The sequence below is a fragment of the Gadus chalcogrammus genome, chromosome 22, assembly GCF_026213295.1.
Source record: "Gadus chalcogrammus isolate NIFS_2021 chromosome 22, NIFS_Gcha_1.0, whole genome shotgun sequence".
Classification (NCBI taxonomy): Eukaryota; Metazoa; Chordata; class Actinopteri; order Gadiformes; family Gadidae; genus Gadus; species Gadus chalcogrammus.
In genome coordinates, this window is record NC_079433.1 from 11982503 (window position 1) to 12009237 (window position 26735).

At 44.5% G+C, this 26735-nt stretch overlaps 3 protein-coding genes across 7 annotated transcripts; 2 read left to right on the plus strand and 1 right to left on the minus strand.

The window, feature by feature from the left end:
- Positions 1-68: 68 nt before the first annotated feature.
- On the minus strand, positions 69-5633 carry srfbp1 (serum response factor binding protein 1). Its single transcript, XM_056582814.1, has 6 exons — positions 5506-5633; positions 5143-5238; positions 4828-4941; positions 4021-4146; positions 2572-2988; positions 69-2325 (listed from the first exon to the last, which is right to left on the minus strand). The coding sequence occupies exons 2-6, from the start codon at positions 5236-5238 to the stop codon at positions 502-504; spliced, it is 2577 nt and encodes an 858-aa protein (XP_056438789.1). The 5' UTR covers positions 5506-5633; the 3' UTR covers positions 69-501.
- maco1a (macoilin 1a) lies at positions 5626-15812 on the plus strand. Of its 5 annotated transcripts, none has more exons than XM_056582816.1 (11): positions 5626-5903; positions 6873-7014; positions 7117-7243; positions 7687-7810; positions 8577-8755; positions 9228-9801; positions 11148-11306; positions 11778-11960; positions 12314-12434; positions 12699-12873; positions 13613-15811. In XM_056582816.1, exons 1-11 carry the CDS (start codon positions 5824-5826, stop codon positions 13813-13815), a joined length of 2067 nt encoding a protein of 688 aa, XP_056438791.1. In that variant the 5' UTR covers positions 5626-5823; the 3' UTR covers positions 13816-15811. The 5 variants fall into 5 exon arrangements, with proteins under 5 accessions (XP_056438791.1, XP_056438790.1, XP_056438792.1 ...); XM_056582815.1 differs by lacking the exon at positions 5626-5903 and adding an exon at positions 5922-6184 and having other exon boundaries at positions 13613-15812; XM_056582817.1 differs by lacking the exon at positions 5626-5903 and adding an exon at positions 5925-6012.
- Positions 15813-16462: 650 nt separating this feature from the next.
- ldlrap1a (low density lipoprotein receptor adaptor protein 1a) lies at positions 16463-23084 on the plus strand. Its single transcript, XM_056583144.1, has 9 exons — positions 16463-16666; positions 19577-19719; positions 19862-19974; positions 20093-20207; positions 20580-20652; positions 20813-20908; positions 21051-21145; positions 21445-21479; positions 22508-23084. The coding sequence occupies exons 1-9, from the start codon at positions 16582-16584 to the stop codon at positions 22650-22652; spliced, it is 900 nt and encodes a 299-aa protein (XP_056439119.1). The 5' UTR covers positions 16463-16581; the 3' UTR covers positions 22653-23084.
- The last annotated feature ends 3651 nt before the right edge of the window (positions 23085-26735 follow it).

A 26735-nucleotide genomic window follows, 5' to 3' on the forward strand; every position in this document is an offset into this window, starting at 1 on the left:
TTCAGGATGTTGTAGTGGCCGCCCACCAATCGTCACAGCGCCGTGTTACATGGCAATGATGAGATGACATCATAAAACACTCAAATAACGAGAACATTTTATTAGAAACATTACAATATTTTTTTATACAAAAAAAATCAATTATAGCCATACGAATAAACGTAGCAAGGCATGTAGGCCAATGTCGGTGGTAAGATGGTAAACTTTATTTATCTTACTTATAGAACAGGTAGCCTACTACTGTTTTCACAGTATTTTTTCAAAGGTTTTGGTTGAAGGTTCAATCATGCCAATTTAACGTTGGGAACACAAAAAAGAAAAGTGTAAAGAATAAAGAGTATAATTTTTAGGCTTTATCGACCACGTGGGGCTGTGCCTTTTCCTTTCATTTAACCACAAAAGATTACCTGGCCATTTACCAAGTGACATCCTAAATATGTCATAGTAAACTAGTTGTTGAATCAAAATTACACCACAAGGACAAGATAATTGACGACACCTTTAATCATCATCAAACCTAATCTTCTTCCCCTGGAAAGCCTGGATTTGTCCTTGCTCTTTCCTCTTCTTGCTGGCTTCCCATGATGGATGCAGGGACTGCCCTTCTGGCTGATTGGAATTAAAACCTGCACCACTGCGATCTGGTAGTCTGGAACCACGGCCCCTTCCCCGACCACCTCCACTTTCCCTTTCCCTTCCTCTCGCAGTGAAGTCCCTTCCCCGGTCTTTGGATCCGAAAGGTCTACTTTTAAAGTCACGTTTCGCGTTGCTGAAATCGGATTCTCCGGTGTCCCCTCTCTCCCGGGAATTGAACCTGGGAGGCCTGCTGTCAAATCCACCACCTCTCATCCCCCCACGGCCACCGCCTCTCATCCCCCGACCTCTACCGTCCCTCATTCCCCGACTGCCACCGAATCTATCTCCTCTGCCTCTGCCACCGAACCCCTGTCTGCCCCCATCACCATCACCATCACCGCTCTCTGACCGGGAAAGGGACTGGCAGAAGACAGATGTAAACTTGGACCCTTGGGAATCACTGGGACGTGGCTCCAGCTCAGCAGGGCTCTCTGGTTCTGAAGGGGTGTCCTTCACCCCGCTCTTCGTTTTCTTCTTCTTTTTGAACTTGCTCACTTTTCCTAAGAAGAAGTCATCGTCGCCATCACTCTCCGACTGAGAGGACCTCTTGTGGAAACGCTCCTCTGTGCTGTCGTCAAAGTACTCCTTTGGTGCTTCCTCGTCAGAGGACTCTATGTCGCTCTCGTCGTCGTCGTCGTCTCCTGACATTTTCTGATTTGATTCAAGGTCAGGCTTAAGATTTGGTCTTTTGTACCCCACTTTGCTCAGTGGTTTCTTAAGAACCTTGGCCTCAGAGTACTTGGTCGACGTTTCCACCTCAGAGCCATTGTCACTCTCTGGTGACCTCATACTGTTGGACTCCTCATCCTCATCAGACTGCAAATCACTGTCGTCGTCGTCGTCATCATCATCATCATCATCATCATCATCATCGTCGTCGTCGTCGTCGTCGTCTTTTTCCTCCACTCCTTGGTGCACTTTCAGGTCACTCTTTGACAGTGATGAACCCTTGTGTAGTGACACTTCTATGGCGTCATCGTCTGACTCCTCTTCACCTGCTCCCTCTAATGATGCGGTGGGCTGCTTTGAGATGGTGACCTCTCTCTTCTTCTCGGTGACCTTACTATGTGTGTCAATTTTCACAACCATTTGGCTGGCATCGTCCATGGCTTTAGCGCCCTCCGATGGTGGTGGTGACTTTATGTGAAAGACTACCTTGCATTTTTCCAAGCAACTCTTTCCGGTGTCGTCTTCCATGGCCAAAGTCTTTTCTTTTGCAGTAGTGTGATTCGTCTTCCTTTCCATAACTTTACTCTGTTGTGTTTTATTCACTGCAGATTTGCGGTTTCTCGGCATTCCTTTTTTCAAGGGCTCGGTAACCTTACCAATTTTTCGGCTCCCTGAAACCCCAGACAAGTCTCTGTTTTGAGTAGTGGTCACTTCAGAACCGTCGCCCCCTATTTCTTCCTTCTCCTCACAGCCACCCATTTCCTGTTCTTTACTCTCCTCTTCCTCCTCCATTTTCTTTCTTTGCGTTAGTTCATCAGCATCTGCAATCTTAGGTTTACCCCTTCCTTTTTTAGACCTTTCCTCCCTGAAAGCTTTCACAGCTAATTTAATAGTCGCAATCCTCTTGCTGAACTGAGGGTGGCTGGCTATTCTGGCAATGGCTCGGTCGGTAACCGAAGAGGCTGGGTTTTTACAAACCACATCAAATTGGATCTCCTGCTGCAAGGCTATCTTGGTCACCTATCAGAAAAAAAAGATCACTCACATTAAAGTCATCATTATAAAAAGTTAATAATTGAAATAACATTATAACCTTCAATTGCTATACATTTAAGGTATATGTTCTCATCGCAATCTTTTTCCAGTGTGACCCACGATGAGTTTCTACCCTAAGTGTAACGACAACGTTTGAGCTTGATGTACAGGAGAGCAAGGCAACGTCCATCCCTGGGTGAAGCTACAGGAATGGATAAAAGCAGAACCTACCACGTCTGGTTTAAGGGCCTTCATCTCATGGATCTCTTCCACCATTCGTTCGGCTCTCCTCTGGTTCTTCTGCACCTCGTTCTCTTTTCCCTTCTTCTTCTTCAGAGCAGCGATCTGTCGCGTCAGCTTCCTGATGAGCAGCCCCCTTACCCTGCTCACCTCCTTCCTCATCAATACCACCTCGTTGTTGAGGTTCATCCGCGAAGTGTTATCCTTCTTTGGTTCACGCAAAGCCATTTTCTTTTTTCCCTGCGTGGCCTTGGGCTCTTTCTCCGTCTCCTCTTCACCAACATCAACATCCTTTTCACCACTGCCGTCGTCGTCGTTTTCGGCGTCCTCCTCCTCCTCCTCAGCCTCCTTCTCCACCTGCTTTTCCTCAGTTGACACTTCTTCCTCAAGCTTTTCCTTGGAAAGAGTCTATGGAAACAGAATGCATAGTGATGAACTATTGTTAAAACTAGGGATGGGACATAAAATCGGATTATTCGTTCCCGAGGGGCAAAGTCGGTTTTTAACATTTGGACCGTTAATTTTTTTTCCCATTCAAATAAACAAGAATTAACGAACGGAACTAATGTTGGACACCTTGAAGGGCATTATCCCGCTTATACCATGGTCACTTGCCAAAGAAAATAAATGAAGACCATTCATTTATATTTTCATGCGTTTACAATCCAAATATAAAGTTGTTCACAAGCCATAACTTTGTTTCCCTGGTAACGCCTGAGGCCTTTGACTAATTCCTGGAACAATCATTACCCTCCCGTAAAGTTCCTATGCAACAGAAACGTTGTTCATACCAGTAAATAGGACGGACCTTAGCTTCGACTTGGCAACGGGAGGTATTCTAGTCCGTTCAGCTATGAGCCAGAGCTAACGCTATGCATTGAACATATTTATAATTCGAAATACATCCCAGCCTTTATATCAGATACTATGGAGTCTAGAGCATATAACCACGTCTGATTACAGTTTAATTCATTTTACACAATTAGCCAGCTCCCGTTTTGAAGGCTGAACAGACAATTTGACTGGAACTACTTAGCAGGTATTTGTTTATTTGCGTTTAAGATATTAAGGAATTTCTTGCCGATTATCCATGGCTGCATTTGTGAATGTCGGCACACATCGAATAATTGATTATTCGTTCATACCATCCACTGATTATTCGACCATGAAAAATTTGAGTTATTCACATCCCTAGTTATAACAATTTATTTAACAAACACTGCACAACAGAGAAAAAAAGTGATTATTTTAAAATGGAAACAGATGGGCTTCACATCATAACTATTTACACAGTGATGTCTGGGAGCAGCTCCTCACTAAAATATTCTTTCTTAAAACATCCAATCTGTTGACCTTTTTAATATGCCAACAAGGAAAAACAATACAGCAGACAACAAGGCTGCGAATTACATGAAAAGAGAATGCTGCTCATGGCCATACCTCAGCTGTGTTCTCCTCGCTCTCTCGCTCAGTAAACAGATCGGTCTCGATGGCCTTTTCTTCCGCTTCTTCCTGTCTTGCTTCAGCACAAGGAACCACTTGCTCGGCCAAGTCCTCTGTGGAAGTCTGCTGTCATAAAAACCACCAGTGATGGGAAAAGGGCTAACGGAACAACATTCAACATACATTTACATTTAGGGCATTTAGCAGACGCTTTTATACAAAGCGACTTACAATAAGTACATTTGTCATAAGAAGTGCAACAATATATCGCTGTTGGTACAGGATGTTCATAGAACCAAGTGCAAGTACAACAATCGCTAGGCTAACCAATTCCCCGTGTTACAGCAATGATAGCAGCAACTGCAGTTGCTACACAGTTAAGTACTATAATACAACACAACACAATACAATGTTCAATGGTGGCCAGAAGGGGGAGGGTGGCTATGCAGAGTCGGGGTGGACTCTGAACAGGTGAGTCTCGAGTCTTTTTCGGAAGATAGTGAGCGACTCTGAGGTTCATAAGCGCACAGCCATAAGCTTGTGGGTACCCTTATGTTTTTGTTTGAACTATAATGTAATTACAGGCAATAACTTGAAAACCCTGCACTCCGTATGAAACATATTATCACTTGTCGCCCTACGTCTTCACATGCTGACACCAAAGCGGACAACTGGGTATGAAACTACATTGTTGTTTTTTAATTACTTTTCATTGTCCTCTCGAATGTCTGAAATACCAGCACTAGCAATAATTGAAACCAGCATTCTATTCGGATACGTTTGAAGACAATTTAGTGAGTGTACCTTGGAAATTTCCTGTTGCTCCGGAATATTCTCACTCATCTCTGAATTCTGTGATATCTTCTCGCACTCTTTTTCCCCCACCTCAATCAGCTTTATCTCCTCTGTTGATGTAATCTGCAGGATTATGACAGAAAACAAATGACGATATTTTAAAATGAAAGCACTGTGAAATTAATAATCGATGGCCAATTTCGTCAGCATATAAAGTCTAGATGTACGTACGTATTTTCCTCTTGGTATAGACAAATAGCACAGTGTAGAATCAGAAACCAGTATTCAATTCGGATACGTTTGAAGACAATTTAGTGAGTGTACCTTGAAAACATTCTCACTCATCTCTGTATTCTGTGACATCTTGGCACACTCCTTTTCCCCCACGTCAATCACCGTTATCTCCTCGGTTGATGTCATCTGCGGAAATATGACAGTAAACAAAAAACAAAGCACTATGAAATTCATAATTGATGACCAATCCACATCAAAACCTATAAATGTTGTCATCACGTATTTGACTATTCAGTTAGCTGAATAATTCGTTTTTCTCCAGTAACTTTAAACGTGGGGGAGCCGTGTGGAGCCAGGCATGGACTTGTAAAGGCCTTATGGTTTGTACACGAGAAACGACAACCTCGCATACCGTAAGAAAACAATATTATTTACAGGATGCAATATACCAACCTTAAATCCCCGTGTTTAAAAGAAGCATTTAGAAAATAAAGGTATAAACGTCGGGTGCATGCATGGTCCTATGTTGTGGAGGCAGCCATTTATCTGACGTCAATGACGTTGTATGTGACGCTTCACGTCAGAATGCGACGCACTGTTTCGTGAAAGGGGGAGGGCCTTCCACTGACTGTTTTTATTTATTTCTTTGTTTCATGTGCATAAAACAAATACAATGGGTAAAAATTGAAGAACCGCTCATAGTAGCATGACTGTATAACATTTCCGTTGCATTTACCAGAGCGGTATCAGAGGTGAATCAACAGGGGGAGGATGAAGCGGCGCAATGCGGACTGCAGCAAACTCCGACGGCCGTTAAAACGGAACAGAATTACCGAGGGTATATATAGCAGGTACGCAAAAAGGGGGCTTGATGGATGTTATTGTATAACAATGGCGCCCCTTAAGAAATCTAAAGACAGCAATGGCAGCATCCGTCTTGTTCAAAGAGCTACCGCGATTGTATTGACAGTAGGACACCTTGAATGAATGCTTCTACGTTACAGTATTACAGGCCGGATTCATCGTATCATCTCATTCATGATATTTTACCAACGGCAATATCGTGCCATCTCAATTTTATTATTATTAATTATTATGGTATTGAGCTTGGTCCGGTGTCAGGATTTGCCTGGTAATTTTTTTAACTGACGTTCTGTATCAGACCTGGGAGGTTAAAACCCCAACGGTCACACGGTGTGTTATTGAGAGAACAATGCACGAGCTTCAGAGCACCGTGGATCTCCAGTCCACGCGTTTTAATAGACTTCGGGGTTTCTACACCATGTAGTTTAAATACCGTGTATAACAATGTTTCTCCTCCAACAAATATATCATTTTACATTTGAACATGGTTTTGTCGCTGCAACAGGCACAATACCAACTGGAATATTCTCTCTTATTCGGCTTTTGTATAATGTCATTGCAACAGTAGGCCTACATTATAGGTGGTTTTTCAGCGTGAATATTGGGTCAATGTAAGCCCGGGGCTCTATAATGAATGTTATTGTCAAGCCAGAAAAGTGAAAGCAGCTGTGCATGTTAAAGCGACATGCCTATACATGCTCTTCCATAGGTCCTGACTCCTATTTTCTCTTGCTTGTTCAAATAGGACCACTATTCACATACTCATACACATTGCAAGCGAAGTAACGTGCTTTAGTGAAATCCCCTTCACAATATTGATGTTACTTTTTGAAAATATGATGCAAGTTTACATCTACACTCTATAGAGCTTCACAAGCTGTAATACTCACAGTGCAATTGTTGTGTCTGTCCCTGTCTAATCCAGACTGTTCGTTGTTCTTTCTCTCTCTTCTCAGTACTTTCCTATACCTGAAGTTCCTGGTAGTGTGGGTGTTGGTGCTGCTAGCAGACTTTGTACTGGAGTTCAGGTTTGAGTACCTGTGGCCCTTCTGGCTTTTCATCAGAAGTGTCTACGACTCGTTCAGATACCAGGGGCTGGTAAGAGATGTCTTTGTGTCTTTCAGTTTAGTTCCATTTTGGGGAGGAAATCATTTATAACTAATTTTCTATTGTCTCTGAATTTTTGGTTTCCTCCCTCAGGCCTTCTCGGTGTTCTTTGTGTGTGTAGCGTTTACGTCCGACATCATCTGCCTCCTCTTCATCCCCGTCCAGTGGCTGTTCTTTGCCGCTAGCACCTACGTATGGGTCCAGTATGTCTGGCACACAGGTCAGTGTCCTCCCCTCACTGCCATTCTCTCAATATAGAAATGACATTCCGCAAGGTGACCTCCATGCTAAATTCTAATGGTACTATCTAGATAAGGGACTACTGCATTGGGGCAGTGTAGTATCAAGGGTCTTCATTATCTAGGTTCTGGTTGTGATTCCCAATTTCTGCATCCTACCTACCTGACCTATCTTAGCTAGAGACCCAACCTCCTGGTCCTTAATGTCCCGTAATGTTGCGTAGGTCAAGTGGTATAGAACAAAATCAACACTGCCAGGATGACGGGGCCGATTCCCCCTGCGGCCAATGGCATTTCAAGATGCTTTGGACCAAAGTGGCCACCAAATGTCATATTTATCAATGAAAGCATCTCCATGGTGATATATACTAACATTGGAAATCGATAGCAATCAATGTTCTTCCTGTCCCTTGTTTTTGTCCAGAACGAGGAGTGTGTCTGCCCACCGTGTCGCTATGGATACTCTTTGTGTACATCGAGGCCGCCATCCGCTTCAAAGACCTGAAGAACTTCCATGTTGACCTGTGTCGTCCGTTTGCTGCTCACTGGTAACCCACCCTAACTTCTGCACCTGCTCTCGGCAGTTTTAGTCATGCAACCGCAGAGATGAACACATCTGACCTATGCAAATTGTGGAAGAGAGCAAAATGTTGGAGTGAAGTTAACACGCAAACCAAGGTATCCTGTGAAAAATGTGACCTTTTTACCCATGTCAGGGCTTTCCCCACTGTCGCATAGAGGCATACCTCCATGCCTCTTTACTGGCTTGCATCCTACTTGCTCAAGTACCTTCAAATTGAAAATATGTTAACAAACGTTTAGGTTCTCAGCACAAACATGACTTATCGGAGACTGAACCTGGACAAATGTATGCACCAAAACACGTGGTGTAGTGGAACAGTGATGTCACTGTCATTGTGAAATAATGGACCACATCATTCTGTGTGAGTCAGGTTTTTCCACTCTGTTTCATAATGACTGGCGGTGAACGGTGCTGCTTGGTATCGTATTTCTACACGGTAACCACTTCTCCCACCAAGAGATGAAATGTCCCTCTTGATTATTTTTTCTATTCCGAAAATGTACACATGAACATAGAAGATGAACACTCCCTTCCGGAGAATACATTAGAGACGTATTGATCTATCAAGGAATTGGTTTCAAATAAACCGGCCATGTTATGAATATTACCGGTACTTGGAATGTTGTTGGGTCAGCCCACTCTTGGTACAGAATAACGACTGTGCTTAAAAGAGGAAAAGGCGGTAATTGCGAAATGACCCAGGTCGGTATGCTCTTTCCCTTCCCTCACAGCATCGGGTACCCGGTGGTCACGCTGGGCTTCGGCTTCAAGAGCTACGTCAGCTACAAGATGCGCCTCCGCAAACAGAAGGAGGTGCAGAAGGAGAACGAGTTCTACATGCAGCTGCTGCAGCAGGCGCTGCCTCCTGAGCAACAGATGCTGCAGCGGCAGGAGAGGGAGGCCGAGGAAGGTGAGACACACACACACACACACACACACACACACACACACACACACACACACACACACACACACACACACACACACACACACACACACACACACACACACACACACACACACACACACACACACACACACACACACACGGGGGGGGGGGGGGGGGGGGTCATTTGTGTAGTTGTGTATGGCCAGTCCGAACATGTATATGAATAGCCAATAAGTCAGAACTAGTTGGGCATATGGATAATTGATTGATTGATTGATGAGGCGTTGCGTAGATGGGGATGAACACTGCCTTGTTCCGTCCCAATAGTTCAACAACCACATATCTAATTTGTGTTAAGATACTTAAGGCCAGGTACCGGGGCACGTATGATGACCTGATTGTGACAACACACTGCTCTCATGTGGCTAAGGGGTGAGAGAGAGGGTGTGCTACCGGACCTCCAAACAAGCTTCGCTGCTTCTCTCTCCTACAGCGGCTCTATCCAAGGGGGTGACGGTGACGGAGGTGGAGCCCACGCCGCCGGTGTGTCAGAACGGCGCTCCGCCGGGGAAGAAGAGCTCCCAGAGCGCCCAGCTTCCGGAGCTGGAGTACCGGGAGAAAGGGCGGGACAGCAACGGGAAGGAGAGGGAGGGTAAAAAACTGCACCCGGTTGGGATCAACAACAACAGCATCGTGCACACGATAGACTCCAGGGTGCAGGAGACGGACTTTGTGGAGAACCACATCGGGGGGAAGAGACTGAACAATGACTTGGTGGGGGAGCACACGCACGCCGACCCCACTCAGATCCCCAAAGAGGAAACGGCCACAACAACGGCTGTGGCTGCAACAGCGGGGAAAAGCACGAAAAATCTGGGCGGAGGGGGTGGGGCCGGGTCCAGCTCCTCCCCCCGAAGCCACGGCTCGTCCAATGGGAGCGTGCCGTCGGGTTCCACGTCCTCCAGTAAGAACGAGAAGAAGCAGAAGGGAGGCGGGAAGAGTCCCAAAGACCCGGTGGAGAACTGCATCCCTAATAACCAGCTGGGCAAGACGGACACGTTAGTACGGTACGTTGGAAGTACGGTGTGTTTGTAGTACGTTACCATGGTGTGCAATAGGATTGGGAAAAATAATCGATTCTTTGATGCATCGCGATTCTCTCTAGAAAGATTCCGTCTCGATGCAGCTAAATTAATAATCGGTATTTAAAAAATAATATATATTTTTAATTTGCTTGCCTGCTGCAACATTGTGTTTGCCAGAGAGGGATCATTTTAGTTTTTTTTGATCTTCAGTGTCTATTGGCCAATCTGATTTGTCTTGACACGATTGTGATTCAGCCTACACATAGCATGCATGCAAACTCACAGCCCGACACAAGAACTCCTTCTAATTCAAGAGCAGCTTTTTATTTGATGTCATAGAAAAGAAAAATTAGAAATAAAATGGAACTGAAACCTATTTTTGACATACTTCCATATTGTGTTGTAATGCAAGCTGCATTGATTATTGCATTGTTCATAGAAAGTCATGTTTGTGACACAAGCTTTCTCTCTAATTAGTAATTACATATTAAATAAGTTAATTCATCAGTTGATGTCTTTAATGATCATCACAAAAGTAGGAAGTGATTAGCAAACTCGAGTAGCAAACTCAGATGTTTATATATATTTTTGAAAATCACGCATGGAAATGTGCATAAAGAAAATTGTTGCATCGATAATCGCTTTAGAATCGAATCGTTGACCTCATAATCGGAATCGAATCGCGACGTGCCAAGAGATTCCCATCCCTAGTATGCAAGTCATTTGTGTTGGTATGGTAAGATAGTAGCACGCTCGCTAGTAGGTTAGGTCAGACGGACAGGGCGGGCGGCCTGTGAGTATGGCGTGTTTGTGCAGAACACTAAGGTATGTTGGTCCCTAATTACCAGCTGTGCCATGTGTACAAGAACGGTGAGGCAGTCCACCCACCCTCATCTCTCTGGCAAAAACTTTAATCAATGCATTTTCTGTGAATCAAAAAGAGGAATTAATCATGTTGTGTGAAATGAAGCCATTTCACACTACATCACAGAAAGATTTTTTTTTTTTGCATTATAAGTTTCATGAAGAATCAAAGGTGTCTTTGTGTTAGAGGCTTGATGAGGAGTTATTCCAATTTGTTAACTTAGTAGCTGTAATGATGTAAATGATAAATGCTGCTCCGTGCCTCATTGATTATAGATTGTGTATTGGATTGGACATTTGCCGATGTTGAAGAAAGAAATAATCACAACCTGTCCATGGCCTGTCCTGTCCTTACTTGGCACAACTGGGACCTTGATCCATCCTCTCTGTATCTCTCAATCTCATTCATCCCTCGAACTCCTTCACCCAACCTGTAACACCCTGACCTGTGCCTCCCCTTCCAGGCTGGAGCAGGACGTGAAGCGTCTGAAGGCGGACCTGCAGGCCAGCCGGCAGCTGGAGTCAGAGCTCCGCAGCCAGCTGTCCTCCCTCAGCAGCCAGGACCGCAGCCTGCGCTCCGAGCTGGGCCAGCTCCGCCAGGACAATGAGCTGCTGCAGAACAAGTAAGGACGGCTGGAATGTATGGAGCCTGATTCCAGGGCCCAATAAGTGAGCAGATGAGTGCCGGACGAAGATCACTGGCTCTTTTAAATGTAACCTTTGGTTGCCTGACCTGTAAGTCGACAATCTATTGCCATCATTTGTTCGAGTGACACAATGGAAGGCCACAGACTATGAATGAAAGCCTCACTCCCCTTTGGTATCAAGATGCATTATTAAACACTAATGCGCTCCTTGAACCACCCTGCCAAGGGTTTTTACATAAACTAAACCTTCATTTAATTTGAGGTATGTTATCAGCAAATGGTCTTTCTGTTTTCGATGTTCAAATCCTTGTTGAGGTATAATAAATGTACCCTCATTACCACTCAGACAATAACATGGAATTAATGCCCCATGAAGAATCAAGTTCCCCGGCTGAGCCCTGTTTGTGTGTGTTGTGTGTGTGTGTGTGTGTCTGTGTGGCCACCCAGGCTCCATAGTGCGGTGCAGGCCAAGCAGAAGGACAAGCAGACCATCTCCCAGCTGGAGAAGCGTCTGAAGGCAGAGCAGGAGGCCCGGGCGCTGGCTGAGAAGCAGCTGACGGACGAGAGGAAGAGGAAGAAGGTGGAGGAGGCCACCGCCGCCCGGGCTGTGGCACTGGCCGCCGCCACCAGGTACGCACGTCTGCCATTCACATGAGGATCACATGGTTTCAATCATCCAATCAGGATAAACTATGTCTGGATAAACTTGGTAGTTTTACTTCCAAATTCGAAGAGGGTTTGCGTATGGTGTTTAGACCAAGGAACTGTTTCAGGGACCGGTGCATCCATCGGGTGAATGAAGTTGGGATTTGAATAGAGATTCAAAGTGCTTGGGTAAACGGGACCCTTGCAAAAGCTGAAATCCTGCGAAACGGCGGTGTGGAGTGGTGTTCATTTGAATAGCATGTCGTTGCATTTTGCATTGTCGTCCTAATAACATCACGGCCACAATAACCATGACATGTGCTGCCTGTGTCCTGCAGGGGGGAGTGCACCGACTCCCTGCGCGGCCGCATCAGAGACCTGGAGACGGAGTGTAAGAAGATGGGCATGGACGTGAAGCTGAAGGAGGAGCAGATCAGGGATCTGGACGGAAAGTGTCAGGTTAGTTTGGAGTCTTACTTGGTTTTCCCCAAATCCTCACCCTGACCTTAATGACGCTCAGCCCTTACCTTACTGTTACCAATTTGAACCATAACATGTCGAATGAATATACCACAATTCAATAGTTTCTAACTTTATCTGAACGTGACTGTACAAAAGGTGTTTAGAAGAATTCAAATTAATTTATATATTTTTACCAATTTCTATCTTTTGGTCTCACGCATGTCTGACCGGGTGCATCTATCTCTCTCCCACCTCTCCCAGGAGCTGAGGAAGTACAAGGAGAACGAGAAGGACACAGAGGTCCTGATGTCAGCGCTGTCTGCCATGCAGGAGAAGACCCAGCACCTGGAGAACAGTCTGAGCGCCGAGACCCGCATCAAACTGGACCTCTTCTCAGCGCTGGGCGACGCCAAGAGGCAGCTGGAGATAGCCCAAGGTAGCTCAGATGTGGATGAGGGAGTTTCAAAGGGTTGCAGTGGTTTTGGGTGCAACGCTCGCTGCTGTCAATGCTCGGATCAGGGCTGGAAGTGACTGACTGAAAGAGTAATGATATAAAGGGGGACACTGTTTGACCCTTATTGATATGTAAAACCATATGGTTTTCCTTTTTTGGTTTACTCACCCTACTGTACACAATGTTCTGGCTATACATGCAAAGTATTTTTACACATTGAATTGAGGACGCAGTGATGTATCAAAAAACTAGCCTTTAAACCAAAGGCTTTTATTCACAAGTCTAAAACACAAGTATTTTGTATTGTATAAAGCGAAATATCAAACAAATGGGGTCCATAAATGGCATTTTTGCCATAATTATATTCATTGCTACTGTTGCATGTTTCTTTGTAAACAGAAAAAAACAAGAGCAAAGTCTTTGGTTGCTGCTCGAAAAGCAAAATCCTGCAAACCTATCAAGAAACAAGCTTGGTTTGTAGTTTTGAAAATTAATATGCATTGCCGATAATTGGCTGCATTTCGACATGCAAAGCCTTTTGAGGCATGTACCATTTAGATGCAGACAGGTTTCTCAAACTGTGGCTGTTTTTGTGCGTGATTTAAACTTGAAGCCATGCTCAAGAACACAACGCCTGACCTAGCACATACACACTCTGTCTCCCAACGCGTCTGAAGTGGAACGCACCTTTTTAAACTCCAACCGTCTCTCCCTCACCCAGGCCAGCTCCATCAGCGAGAGCAAGAGATAGCGGACCTCAAGCAGCGGATTGCGGAGGTGATGGCGGTGATGCCCAGCCTGTCCTACTCTTCGGATGGCGGGAACCACAGCCCCGTTGCGCCCCACTACTCCTCCAAGTTCATGGACAGCAGCCCCTCCTCCCTGGACCCCAACGCCTCCGTCTACCAGCCCCTCAAGAAGTGAACCCCCAGGGGACCGGGGACACAATTGTGGATTTAGTTTCCCCTCTTGTTTAATTCCGTATGTTTGTGTGACAGTCCCTGAGGATTTTCTGGTCACCATACATGCAGTTTCCATTGGAAAACTGGTACGCGCAAACTCGTGCTCGCTCCTGGTTCTTCTGGTTCAGCTGGACTGGGGTTCTGGTTCTGAGAACCAGAGGGCGTTGCTAACGAGGTGTTTATTTTTGATGTTCTTTTTTTATCGTACATTATTTTGGCTGCTGTTGTTAATGCGTTTGATTGTTTGTTGGGATGTAGCCATGACAGGATCCGATATGTATCTAGGTAAAAGCCAACCAAGAAGTTAAAAGAAAAGAGAAGACCGTGTTGCATCTGTCATTTGGGTTTGGTTTTTCCACGGGATCTTGATCAATTAGATAAAACACACCGCAATGGGCGTAAAAAAAAGGTTTGATTTCAATTTGGGGTGTCTGTTAAGTAAAAAAACAAAACTATTTTGGGATAGATGAATGTACAAGTACTTTTCATGTTTTGAATATCATCAATGATCGTTTGTTTTGTACTGAATGTGTTTCAGCTCGCTCGAGAAATGTACTTTTGTTACTGACCTTGTGATATAGCACAGGTAGACATTTTGTTTGTTCCTCAGACGTTTTTTTTGAAGGTTGAACCACATATGCCCCTGGCGCATAATGGAAAGGTCAAATACCATACCAGAAAAAGTAGATGGTGACTTATCATAGATTTGACTAGGCGCTGCCAAACAATCTTGAATTTATTTTTATGTTGTTGATGATGCTGCCCTTCATCCACCCTCATTGGGACCACATTGGAAACTGTTAGGCCATATTATTCTTCTGTGGATTTAATGATGTCTGGGTAACCCGGCTGTTACCGTCTTGCTGTTTTACAGTGCCTTGCGATTTGTCTTTTATAAGATGCAGAACCATACTCCCAGTCCCACACTAGGCTCTGGTTCTCACCCCCTAGCATTGATTTGCGTGGTTTTCGTTTCTACAATGTATTTCCATGGTAACAGTATTAGGAGGAAGTGTCCACCCTGCCCCTAGATTCTACAAAGCATAACCAACCCAATCAGATTGTCTAATCAAGCCCTACAGCTGGCATTTAGTTGTTTACGACAATGTACATTGACATTGCTGAGGAATGTTTTAATTTATCTACTTCTGTTATTAAGTGCCAAGTGTTGAAGTGTTTATTTGGATCGGTTTACATCCATACTTTCAATTGGTGTAGTGTGTGTGTACAATGTTTAAAGAAGAGTACTGTTTTTCTTTTTGTCATTACAACCTTCTTGAATGGTGTTCGTTGTATTAACGAGGTCGTAGGTGAATATGGTGCAGCGCTTAGGCAGCCAGACGGATTCATAGTGTTCACTTCGTCTATTTTTCCCTTCGCATATATTTATTTGTCGAGAGACTTTATGGTTCCGTTAAGCGGCATCTCTCTGGGTTGCCGTCTTCCTCCTCGCCAGAGGGAACTGTGAATTACTCGTGTTGATGGGGAGTAGTTTGCCCTGGTCGTGGCGGTCACAGTGTGTCGCACGGGGCCGGAGTTTACCCAACCCCCCACCCTGACGGTGCGCTCAAGTATTTATGTGGATTACTATGACATTGTGAATTTAGTTCTTGATGTGGTTTTTGACAATATTTGGAAGAAGAATGAGGGGATGTATGCATAAGAAGTGCTTCATTTGAACTCTGCATCGTCCAACCATGTTGAGTCTCGTCTCTTCCAAAAGATGTTCCTGTGTCTTCTCTCTGGCGCTCGCTGAGCGTCACAATTAAAGAACGTTTTGCTGGTGGCCGTGTGAGCTGTTTTATTTGTTTTATTTAAAATATTCCCACTTACCTTTAATTTTGTTCATTTTGAGACTGTCATGTAAACCATTTGTTTCTTGTCCTGTTCATTATTATGGCCAAAGTTAAACTTTAACATCTAGCCGAAGCTTTCAACTACGTCCCTTCGTTTACATAAACAAAACATGGAAACGAAGGCAAATCTTTGTGCCATTTTATTATAGACTTACTATTTGCATTCAATATTATTCAACATTGGGCGACAAAGCGTCGCCCAATGTTTCTCTCTCTCTATATATATATATATATATTAGTGCTGTCAAGCGATTAAAATATGTAATCAAGATTAATCGCATTAATGCCAGTTAACTCACGATTATTATTTTTTCTATGCTAAATATCCCTTGATTTCGTTGTCCCATTAATTGTTCTCATTTTTATGCACTTATCAACATGGAGAAGTGCATATACTGATCAAAACAGGACGATACAAAAAAAAAGCCTATAGTGCAATTAAACGATGAACATACAAACATACTGCCTTGAACATAGCAGTCAGGCTACTGCTTCTTAGTTTTGAGTCAAAGAAAAAAAAAACGCGTTAATCGTGCGATAACAAAAATTAACGCCGTTAAAATTGGTTTGCGTTAACGTCGTTAATAACGCGTTTAACTGACAGCACTAATGTATATATATATATATATTTAAAATGTTGTGATACAATTTGGTGAATGAAGTAGAGGGTGAGGGAGACAACTTTGCGTTGAAACGTGTTTGATCACATTGCCGATGACGTGTGTGAGGACAGTCTCGCATATTTAAGCATCACTGTCCCCGCCCACTGCCAGAGGTTCAAATTCAAGTCCGCAGCAGCATCAGCGTCAACAACATTCCTCGGTCCGAAGTCGTCACTACAACACAACTTTGATCAACGTCCGTACCTCGCTATGGATGCCATTCGGTCCGCGGGGAGAGCCATCATCCGAAGCCCAAGCATGGCGAAACAATCCTGGAGCGCCGGTAGACACAAAAGTAAGACATTTTAGAGAACATAACCAAACATGTTTTTGGGGGGCTATGTGTTTCACGCTGAAAGTCAAAAATGCACTTGGTCGTCTGAATACTCCATATTGCACTAGTTTCATTTTACTTGTGAAATAAAGGGGAAATCGCTGTTTAACTAGTCCCCTTCTCCATGGACGAAGTTAACCGGTGCATGTCAATCGATGATCACAACCTCTATGGCTTCTGTTTGTTTGGCAAGTGTGTCTATTGACGTGTGCGAAGTTAGCGCGTATGTTGTTTTGGATTTGCAGAACATCCGACAAACACTCGGGGTTTCCGAGGTCGGATGCCTGCGGTCTGGCAGACATAGCAGTTCTTCACACAGATTCCAAGGCTCTAGGCCAGCCCTGAAGAATTTAATCTGGCTTGATCCTTTCCTAGTGGCCGAGAAAGAATAATGAGAGCTACTCTATATAACCACGACGACAGTCCAGGCATGCCACAGGTCAGTCAGTGAATGGCTTCGATAGGCTCAGCTTTAAAGAGTTCTACTATCAATTTCAATGCTGCCATTAAACACTTTTAAACCTTGCAGCCCATTGGGAACATTATCTGAATGACCCTAAATGCCCAATTAAAGTAGGTTACCTCAGCTCAAACTGACGCTAACAAAGTGCTCAAATGTCAAATAAAGCAAACACATTATGTACGCTGTTCTCTGACGCAGGTCTGTTCAGTTTTCAGTTGATAACAAATGCTATCCCAATATTTTTGCCTGCTTGTCTTCCCTGAAGCATCATGTCTGTGAAGTGACGTCTGCTCTCGATATTTGTTTTCATATCCTTGTAGAGCTCGACACCAGACTGCTCCATTTAGTTTCCACTACTCCAGACTCTTCCATGACCTGGACATAATTCAGCGTTGAGTCAAGACAAAGGATGAACCGTTACAACAGGGCACAAAGTTGCAAGTTGTGGAAACGGATTGGCCCAGGGTTGGTCTCCAAAGTGAATTGGTCTATGGTCCAAACACACGCAGTCTCTTCCCAACGTGTACTGCAGGCTCTACCCAACGGGTACTACAGCCTCTTGGCCCTCTTCCCCACCCGTACAGTCTCTTCCAACATATGCAGCGTGATGGCTTCACGCCTCTATGTTTGGCGCAACTATACCTAAACTATTTATTTAGTGTTTTCTGACAGAAGAGCCTGTAGCTCCATTGTACTAATTCCTCACCTCATTTCACCTGTTGTTATCTCATCCCTTCCTTCCGCCTCCCATTAGACTTTAAACTAACGTGTTTAAGCGTCATTGCACCTCTAGTTTACTTAGTGCATGAGGGTAGGTGGCTGTGTACTGTGGGGTTATCAGCTTCTGCTTGGACCAAGGCTACAGGCAGCAGTACACGGTTTATCCTCTCGCTCACGTGACATTGACTGACTTTTGAACCCAAAGCCCCTCCTGTGTTTGAAGCGGGGGGGCGGGGGCGGGGGGGCGCTGCCTGCTACTACTACAATGTAAATCCAAGCCCACAAGGTCCTCCTGAATCAACTTTAATTATTTAGCACCTTTCTTACAAAAGACTGACTCGATCTTCACATCAAAATATTTCATGCAATAGAAATAAAACTATTTCAAGACTGCATAAAATACATGGATTTAAAATATATGAAAACGGGCTTAAAGGTTAAAAGTGCATTTTAGTCTAGCAGAAAGGGAAGGTGAACATAAATGTTTTTAACATTGATTTTGAATGTAGTCAGAGTTGGAGTCTATTTAATCCAGCTTTGTGTTGCATTGCCTAGTTTCAGTGATATACTTTAACCAATAACCGTTTAGTGATTTATAGGTGAGCAGCAGCATTTTTCAAAAAATCCTCTGATCTGACATACCTGGAGCCCGTGCAGGAATTGGTGTATGTGTTCAGATTTGTTGGTCTTTGTTAGAACTCTATCAGCTGCATTCTGATAAAGCTGCGACAGCTTAAGAGCCTTTTTATTGGAAGGCCTGCAAAGAGACCATTACACACATCCAGCCTCCTAGTAAGGAAGGCATGGACAAGTATTTCCAAGCATTGTTTGTAGAAGTAGGCCGATATGGCTGTTAATTTATAACGACACCTAGATTGCTTGGTTTTGGGTTTAGTAGAGTGACTGAAGGTTTAGGCTAACTTTCAGTCTCATCTTTGACCCGAAAAATGATGATCAATGTTGTTCATTTAGTTCCGGGAAATTCTGGAACATCCAGTCGTTGACCTGCTCAATGCACTGTCTCAGCAGATCTATAGAACGAGCTACAGGGCTTTCACCATACAGCCCTATGTTTATGATAGGGCTGTATAGATTTGTGTCGTCCACATAACAATGGTACGCAATGTTGATATTTTGCATGCTTAGGGCTAGTGTTAAACATGTAGAATTGAATTATGATGAACCTTAAACCTTTAGACTCCATGCGTGACATTAGCTGGTCCAGATGTACATTTGCCAAGGTAGACAAAAGTGGTTCCTGTCTTGTAGTTGAACTGCCTCAAGGATGCAGGGAAGCGCAACCAAATTTGCCCATCGACCCAGCAGTATTTTGCGGTCAACAGTGTTGAATGTTTGTTATCTGAGGTGTGAATAACCGCTTTTTATCTTCATTCCATCATTGGTTACTTTGTTGTTAAACTGGAAATTGCGACTCTGCTGGGCTGTATTAGATACTCGATTGTTGCACTTATGTTTCACAGCTGCTAGGGCAAGCAGTTATGGCTCAATATCAGGTGTGAGAGAGGCTGTAGCGCTGAAATGATTAAAACATGTATCTTGTTCATTTATTTTCAGTGCTTTATCACGTGAAAACAGCAAATGATCGCTTCCCATTTTTCTTTGCTTGCTGTCTGACCAGGAACGCATTAATGTTGTCTCTAACCTGTGATGGGGCCCCCCTCCCTCAGAGCTCCCAGAGAACTGGACAGACACACGGGAGACCATCCTGGGAGGCATGACCTTTAACCTCCGGCACCTGGGCATGACCCTTGTGGACCAGCCCAAGGGGGAGGAGCTGTCAGCCGCCGCCGTGAAGCGCATCGTGGTAACGGTGAGCGCAGATCCCCAGCATGATGAGAACATACATGATGGTAACGTCAGGGGCATGACATAAGTCGACCGTCCCTTGATCACGATGATTGATATTTCTCATGGTAACGCAGCGAGTGAAGACGTGTCATTTCGTCCTCCAGGCCAAAGCCAGTGGGAAGAAGCCCCCAAAGGTTTCCCTCAAGGTCTCCCCTCAGGGAATCGTCCTCCACGACAGACTCACCAGCCGCCTCCTAGACACCATCTCTATTTACAGGTGTGCGTGTGCGTGTGTGCGTGTGCGTGTGTGTGTGGCATCGATGAGGAATTCGGTTTATAACCTACCAGACATTTTAATCATTTGTGTTGCTCATTTCTCGGGCGGCATTCCTCAGGATATCTTACTGCACAGCGGACAAGCTTCATGAGAAGGTGTTTGCCTACATCGCCCAGAACACACAGAACGGGACCCTGGAATGTCACGCTTACCTGTGCTCCAAGAGGAAAGAGGTGAGGCACCAGGGCTTAGGGTGGATGGTTTGTTGGTTTCAGGGCTACAGATACTGATCCTGTTTGACGGTGAATGCAAGTGATGGCGCTAGCCACTGCTTTTCTAAAGGTGTACGGTTGAAGCTAGCCTTGACTTGCATAAGACCTATGGATAACATTGTGAGCGGTCCATTGGGGTCTTTTTTTCGAAGGAGGAAATGCACTAGTGTAGCCCATAGCATTATTTATTGGACAGTTTGATTTAGGAATGGCAGTTCACCAATAAAGACCCAACAAGTCAAGTGAATATACATTAACCGTGCTGGTGCTGCGACAGTCATGAATCATACTGACTTAGGGATGTATATGATAAGTAAATGTGTCTGTGTCTAGGCCCAGGCTGTGACCCTCACCGTAGCCCAGGCGTTTAAGCTAGCTTTCGAGCTCTGGCAAGTGGCCAAAGAAGGTAGGCACCCAATGTTATTGTCTCCCTCCACCACTCGCATACCACCGCACCAATGTGCATGTGTGGATACAAAAGTGCAGTCCTGCTGACAACATTGGGAAAACTGAGACAAAGTTTAAGTCCTTGTTTTATGTTATTTGTGTGTGTGTCTGTGTGGCAGAGAAGGAACAGAGGGTGAAGTCTGGTTCGGAAGGGGAGGACAGCAACAGTTCCCAGTCTCAGAGATCTAGCAGTGTGGGAAGCCTGAAGGACACGGGTAATTCACACAATAACTGCTCATTGTTCTAATGGTCATTTTAGCCATTTTATACACTTCTATCCAGAGCCACTTGCAGTCAATGTCATGCACCCTCAAACCCCCTAACACCGAGATCACCTTGCCCCCACATGTCGGCCAGACGTTCCTACAGAGAAGCTTCTGGACTTTGGAGAGCGGGTTGTGGACGTCCACACGCCCCTGGAGAAGGACAACAACAACGACGGGCCTGGCGCGGTGGGTAGATGTTTCAGGACGCTCTGTGATGCGTTGCGTGTCCGACTGCAACAGGATGTTGATAAACAGTGAGAGGGTCGGGAGGGACGATTGTTTAGTTAGTGTCCCTACGGTGTTGTTTAAATGAGATCATTTGTGGTTGGAATTCGACATCCGACGTCACACACAACTTCACGATGGCATCAACTGCTGGCAGGGAGAAAAAGTCAACTGCAATTTAGTGAAGTGGTCTCAAGACGGAGATTATTTTGGATGAAGCCAACTTTTTTTGACGGTACTTATTTCATTTTTTTCTCCAGGAAATGGGGGAGGATTTGGATGAAGCGTTCTCGAGGTGAGTGAGGGCAGCTTATTTATTTTTTCTCCCAACAAAACAAAATGGTCTCCATAACTGACTGGCTGAATTCACATTTTCCCTCTGGTGATTTTTTAGCACAATGTTGGCACGTAAGGACTTATCTGATGCACTCAAGCATAATAAAAAAGACACAGGATGGGCCGAATCAGCCATCCCATCCTTAGAATTAAATATTTAAGTGGAGTGATCATTAAAACAAAGTGGAAAGAGAGAAGGTTCAGCATGGGGTTGGACTCAGCACAGCCTGCTTGCTCTTTGCGGTAATCAATCCCCTGTGTGTTTGTCTCTAGCCGTGCTCTGGATAGCTATGGTTCCTCTCCAGGTAATGCCCAGTACTTGGCCTCCCTAACCCCTCGCAGTTGTCTCTCTCGCTAACATAAACCTCCAGTCCACCCCAGTCACTACTCCTCCCTAACCACGTAGTAAAGTAGTCCACTTTGGCTTGCTCTCAATACTCTCAAATGTTAAAATCTCATCTGTTAATTTTCCATGAATTGAAGCAATGAAAAGTCAGTTTTGGATTATTGAACTCGAGTCAAAGTGAATCTCTGCCTCATTCAGTCAAATAGCAAACCCATTTACTCTGTTGTTCAGAGGGTACATCAAACTCCATGTCATTTCCTCCCCCACAATATGTGACCTCCAATGTAGAAAACGTCTTACACTAATCCTGGTGGCGTGCGGCCTCACGTGCGCTGCGTCATAACTCCGCAATCCAGCGTTATCCCCAGGACGGAAGAATGTGGTCTGAACTGAAGGGATTCCTGTATACCCGCTCCAGGCTCTGCTAAGCTGTTGTACGTGGATACGCAGCAGCACTCAAAACGTTTTGTTTTTCCGCCGTTACGATTGGCACGTAGAAGCGGAAAACGCCAGCAACTAGGCCGATCCTCTCGCAGTCCCACCGTGTTTCCCTTCATACCATTCCTTTAACTAACTAGAATTCCGGCTTTTCTTCATGTTGTAATCGTGGTGGTCCTCCTCTCCTTCCGCCCCTCCTGTAGACTGGCAGTGTCTCGTACTAACCCTCAGGTCTTGGACGTTGGGGTGACGCCCCAGGATTGGCTGCTGGAGCCCGACTGGGATGTAGCCGGTGGAGACGACGCCAGTGGAACCAGCCCCCCCGTGGACATGCTGCTCAGCTTCTGACCAGTGATTCGTCTTTGCTGAGACGCGGAGATACCCTTCCCCCTCTCTAACAGGCACACGTACACACACACACACACGCACGCGTACACACACACACACGCACGCGTACACACACACGTGCACCAACAAAAATATATTTTCTTGTATCAACTAGATGTTGTCTTAACAGTATCCGAATCAGTGTTATTTTGATATACATGTAAATACCCTTAATTTCATTGAAGTATTTATTTTGTATTCTTGTAAAAAAAAAAGTACTTGATAATAATCAAGATGCCTTTATTACTAACACCAGCACAATCCGAATCAGTGCCCGCGATGTTTCAATGCCGTTTCTAACGACATGGACATGTTATTCACTGCCTTGGTCCATCATTAGAATTCAGTATTTTTTTTTGTAACGCATGGTAAAATACATTCATGTTGCATCAATAGATGCGCAAAAAATAAGCCCTCCTTAGTTAGGATATGAATGATTTGATGCTTAATCCTAACATGTACACACATTGCCTTCTTCAATTAGGCAGTTTTTAGCTTTGGATGAATCCCAGCAGCCTTCAGAGCTGCCACAGTTTAACTTTGTATACTAACTTTATTACTGCAAATAAAATGTTATTGTGATTAAGATGTTGATCGTTATGGTTATTTATCTTTTTTGGCTTTACATTCAGCGGACACTTCTGTCGAAAGTCAACTTCGAGTCAATTTGGTCGAAAAACTTGAGCCTTCATTTACTGTCCCTGCTTTAATGAGTTAAAGTTTGTAATGCTTAGGAGGTGAAGCGGGTTGACTTGTATCCAGAAGGTTGCTCTTTCGATCCACGCCCCCCCCCCTAGCTGAGTGTTGAGGTGTCCCTAAGCAAGACCACTAACTACCTACGCTAGGTACTCCCGACAAGCTGGCTGTCACCGTGCATGGTTTACTCTGTGTATCTTCGTATTAACCACTATAAGTCGCTATGGATAAAATCTTCTGCTTAATGCCCTGACTGTAAATAATGACTGACTATCCTTAACTCAACTCTATGCTCCATAAGCCTTTATCACAGGGGGGCGAAAACAAACAAAATGAATTTTGGGTCTGTAAGCATGACTACGCCCATTATGAAGGTAAACGCATACGTGTGTTCACCCCTGTTTCAACCTATTCTAGAAGTACGTGTTTATTCCCACCAGGGGGCAGCGTCCTACCACTGGAGATTTGCTTCTAGTAGGGAATCGTTGCCTGAAGATGGCTACTGCCTTACCTTTGTGGGTTGCTATGGCAACATGGCTTTGGATATGTCTTTCCTTCAAAGGCTTTGAACGCATCCAACCATACCAGGCCATCATGTAGGGAGGTGTGAGGGAACTTTATAAAACTGCATTCGCAGGTGACATCACACAAATTGCATAATCCAATGGTGGTTTTTGTCTGTACATCAATAAATAAAACACTGTCGAAGTGATGTTTTTGGGTGCAGTTTTGTAGCAGGATTGACTCGATAAATACGGCTTCATATCTACAGTGTTTAGCATTATCTATTGGTGCTCTCATATAAACAATGGTTGATGCGAAGTGTACCTTATATACTCTTGAGTCGTCTCAGCCCGGCTCCATACAAGGTGTGCTGTTCTAACCGGAATAAAAAACCCTTGTGTTCAGTCCAAGGGAGCCTTGGGAGGGACGGGAAGACAACAGACACACATGTGTTGCCTTTGTGTTACAGGGATTTCCTTTGTGTGTATTCGATTTGCCAATCTTTTAGCTCATCCCACTGGGTGTGTTAACAGGACTCTGGAGGACTTGTTTGTTCCTGTTTCCATCTCAATCTCTCAATCTCTCTCTCTCTCTGTGTCTGTCTCGTTCTCTCTCTCTGTCTCTCGCTCTAGCTCTAATAGGGAGCAAGTCAGTGTTTGCCCCTACAGGCTTACTTAACCATCTGCATTATTTAACAGCGTCTTTCCTCAAAAGGAACCATCTCTCTCTCTCGCTCTCTCTATCTCGCTCCTTCCCATCCCTCTCTCTCTCTTTGTCTGTCTGTCTGCCTTTCTGTCTGTCTGTGTGTCTTTGTCTCTTTTTCTCTTTCCGTCTGTCTATGTGTCTCTCTATCTCTTTCACTCTGTCAGTCTGTCTCTCTCTCTGTCTCACTCTCTAGTAAAAAGTGTTAAGCATTCGTGTTGAATTATAACTGAGAATCTCACACACACACACCCACATACAAGAACACACACACACACACACACACACACACACACAATCTCATACATATACACGCCCACACACACGCACACACACTCACACACACACATGAACACACGCACACACGTGCGCAACGGGATAGATGGAGAATTTAAATGTGGCCTGAAGACCAGAAGGCAGCCTGGAGTGTCAAGGTTAACATCCTCATTATGGGTGTCAAAAACTGCCCAAATATTCATCACTTAGTTAAGGGGAGGCATAGCTTGAGCACTGGAGGACTTCACCACACACACATCGTGCCCCATGTAGTCGTGTGTGTGTGTGGATCATCTCCACACAAGGGTATGTGTCATCAATTTGAGCTGACACAGCTTGCAGAAGAGAAACTCTCCGTGAAACACTGTCCTTAGAACGAATGTCATAACATTCTTCTAATTGCCTGATGGGTGGTGTAGAAAAAATTAACATTAGTTTAATGTCTGCGTATCTGAGTGGAAAAATAGCTGTCACACAAATCAAAATGGATAACATTTTGATTTGTGTGACATTGCCTTTTAACTGGAAACAATACTGAAGATAAACGAATACAGCGACTGCCAAGAATTGTCAAAAGCAAGGGTTTGTGGCCGGGGGACGATCAGCCAATCAGAAAGAGTTATTGCGGCGACCATTTGTCAGCAGAAGGTTAATGCTGTAGCAATATGTTTCCAATATCAATCAGGAGCCACCCCTTATACTTGAGTGAATATACAAATGCGCTACAAAATAATTACAAACCAATAAATACCTCAATATTTAATTTTTATTTGATGCAAGTACTATCACTCGTAATCAATACAGCTCTTCATCATCGGGGGCGACATTCACTGTGTTGTATGCCTATTGCACACAAGACATTGATGGCCTGCTTTGCATGGGCTGGTGGCTGGATTAAGACTGCCATTGATTTTTGATGTTGTTCCCCAATCCCCACAAATGGAACTTTGAAAACAGCTGCACGCCGAGAGCATGAGCTACAGAATGGGGAGTCAAGCCATTAAAGAGATGGCTGTGTGTGTGTGTGTGTGTGTGTGTGTGTGTGTGTGTGTGTGTGTGTGTGTGTGTGTGTGTGTGTGTGTGTGTGTGTGTACGCAAGCATCCACCTACATTGTGTTCATGTTGTGCGTTTAGGTGCTCAGCGCCCCTCGTCCACATCCATCACAATCTCACCCAGTCAGGCATAATAGATCAACCGGCGCCCGCCAGCCAATCACAGCCTCCCGTCACACAGTTCCAACCGACTGCTTGGGCTGCATTCTGCGAAGGGCTTTTTATTCTTCATTTGTAACTGGTGCAGCCTGTATTCACACACACACACACACACACACACACACACACACACACACACACACACACACACACACACACACACACACACACACATATTCTCTGTCTGAAACGCCTAAGTACCATCACCATCATCATCATCATCATCATCATCAATCTAACATGTATGTATGTATGAATGTATGATTGTTGTTATATTGAAGATAGAGAAAATCATCCACAATATATCATATCACCATCTGCTCATAGTTTCTCAATGCCCAGGAGAAAGGGTCTCCGGTTTTTCAGTCTGCCCTGCCTGGAATAGGTGTTCCAGATGGATGGATGGATGAATGCATTAATCCTATTCTTTGCCTTTATGCAAATCAGAAAATGACACACACGCAAATACACACCGCGTTTCACAATGACTCACGTTGTCGTTTTTCCCTGGAGCCGTGAATATGTTCTCAGTCTTGAATGGTTACTTCTGTCGTTAGCGTCATGTCATCCTAATTGCTGTTAGTGTGTGAAGCCGCTCAGATGCTACTATCAAAGGAGAGGCTGAGATATGAGGAGGTATTTTACATCAGGTAA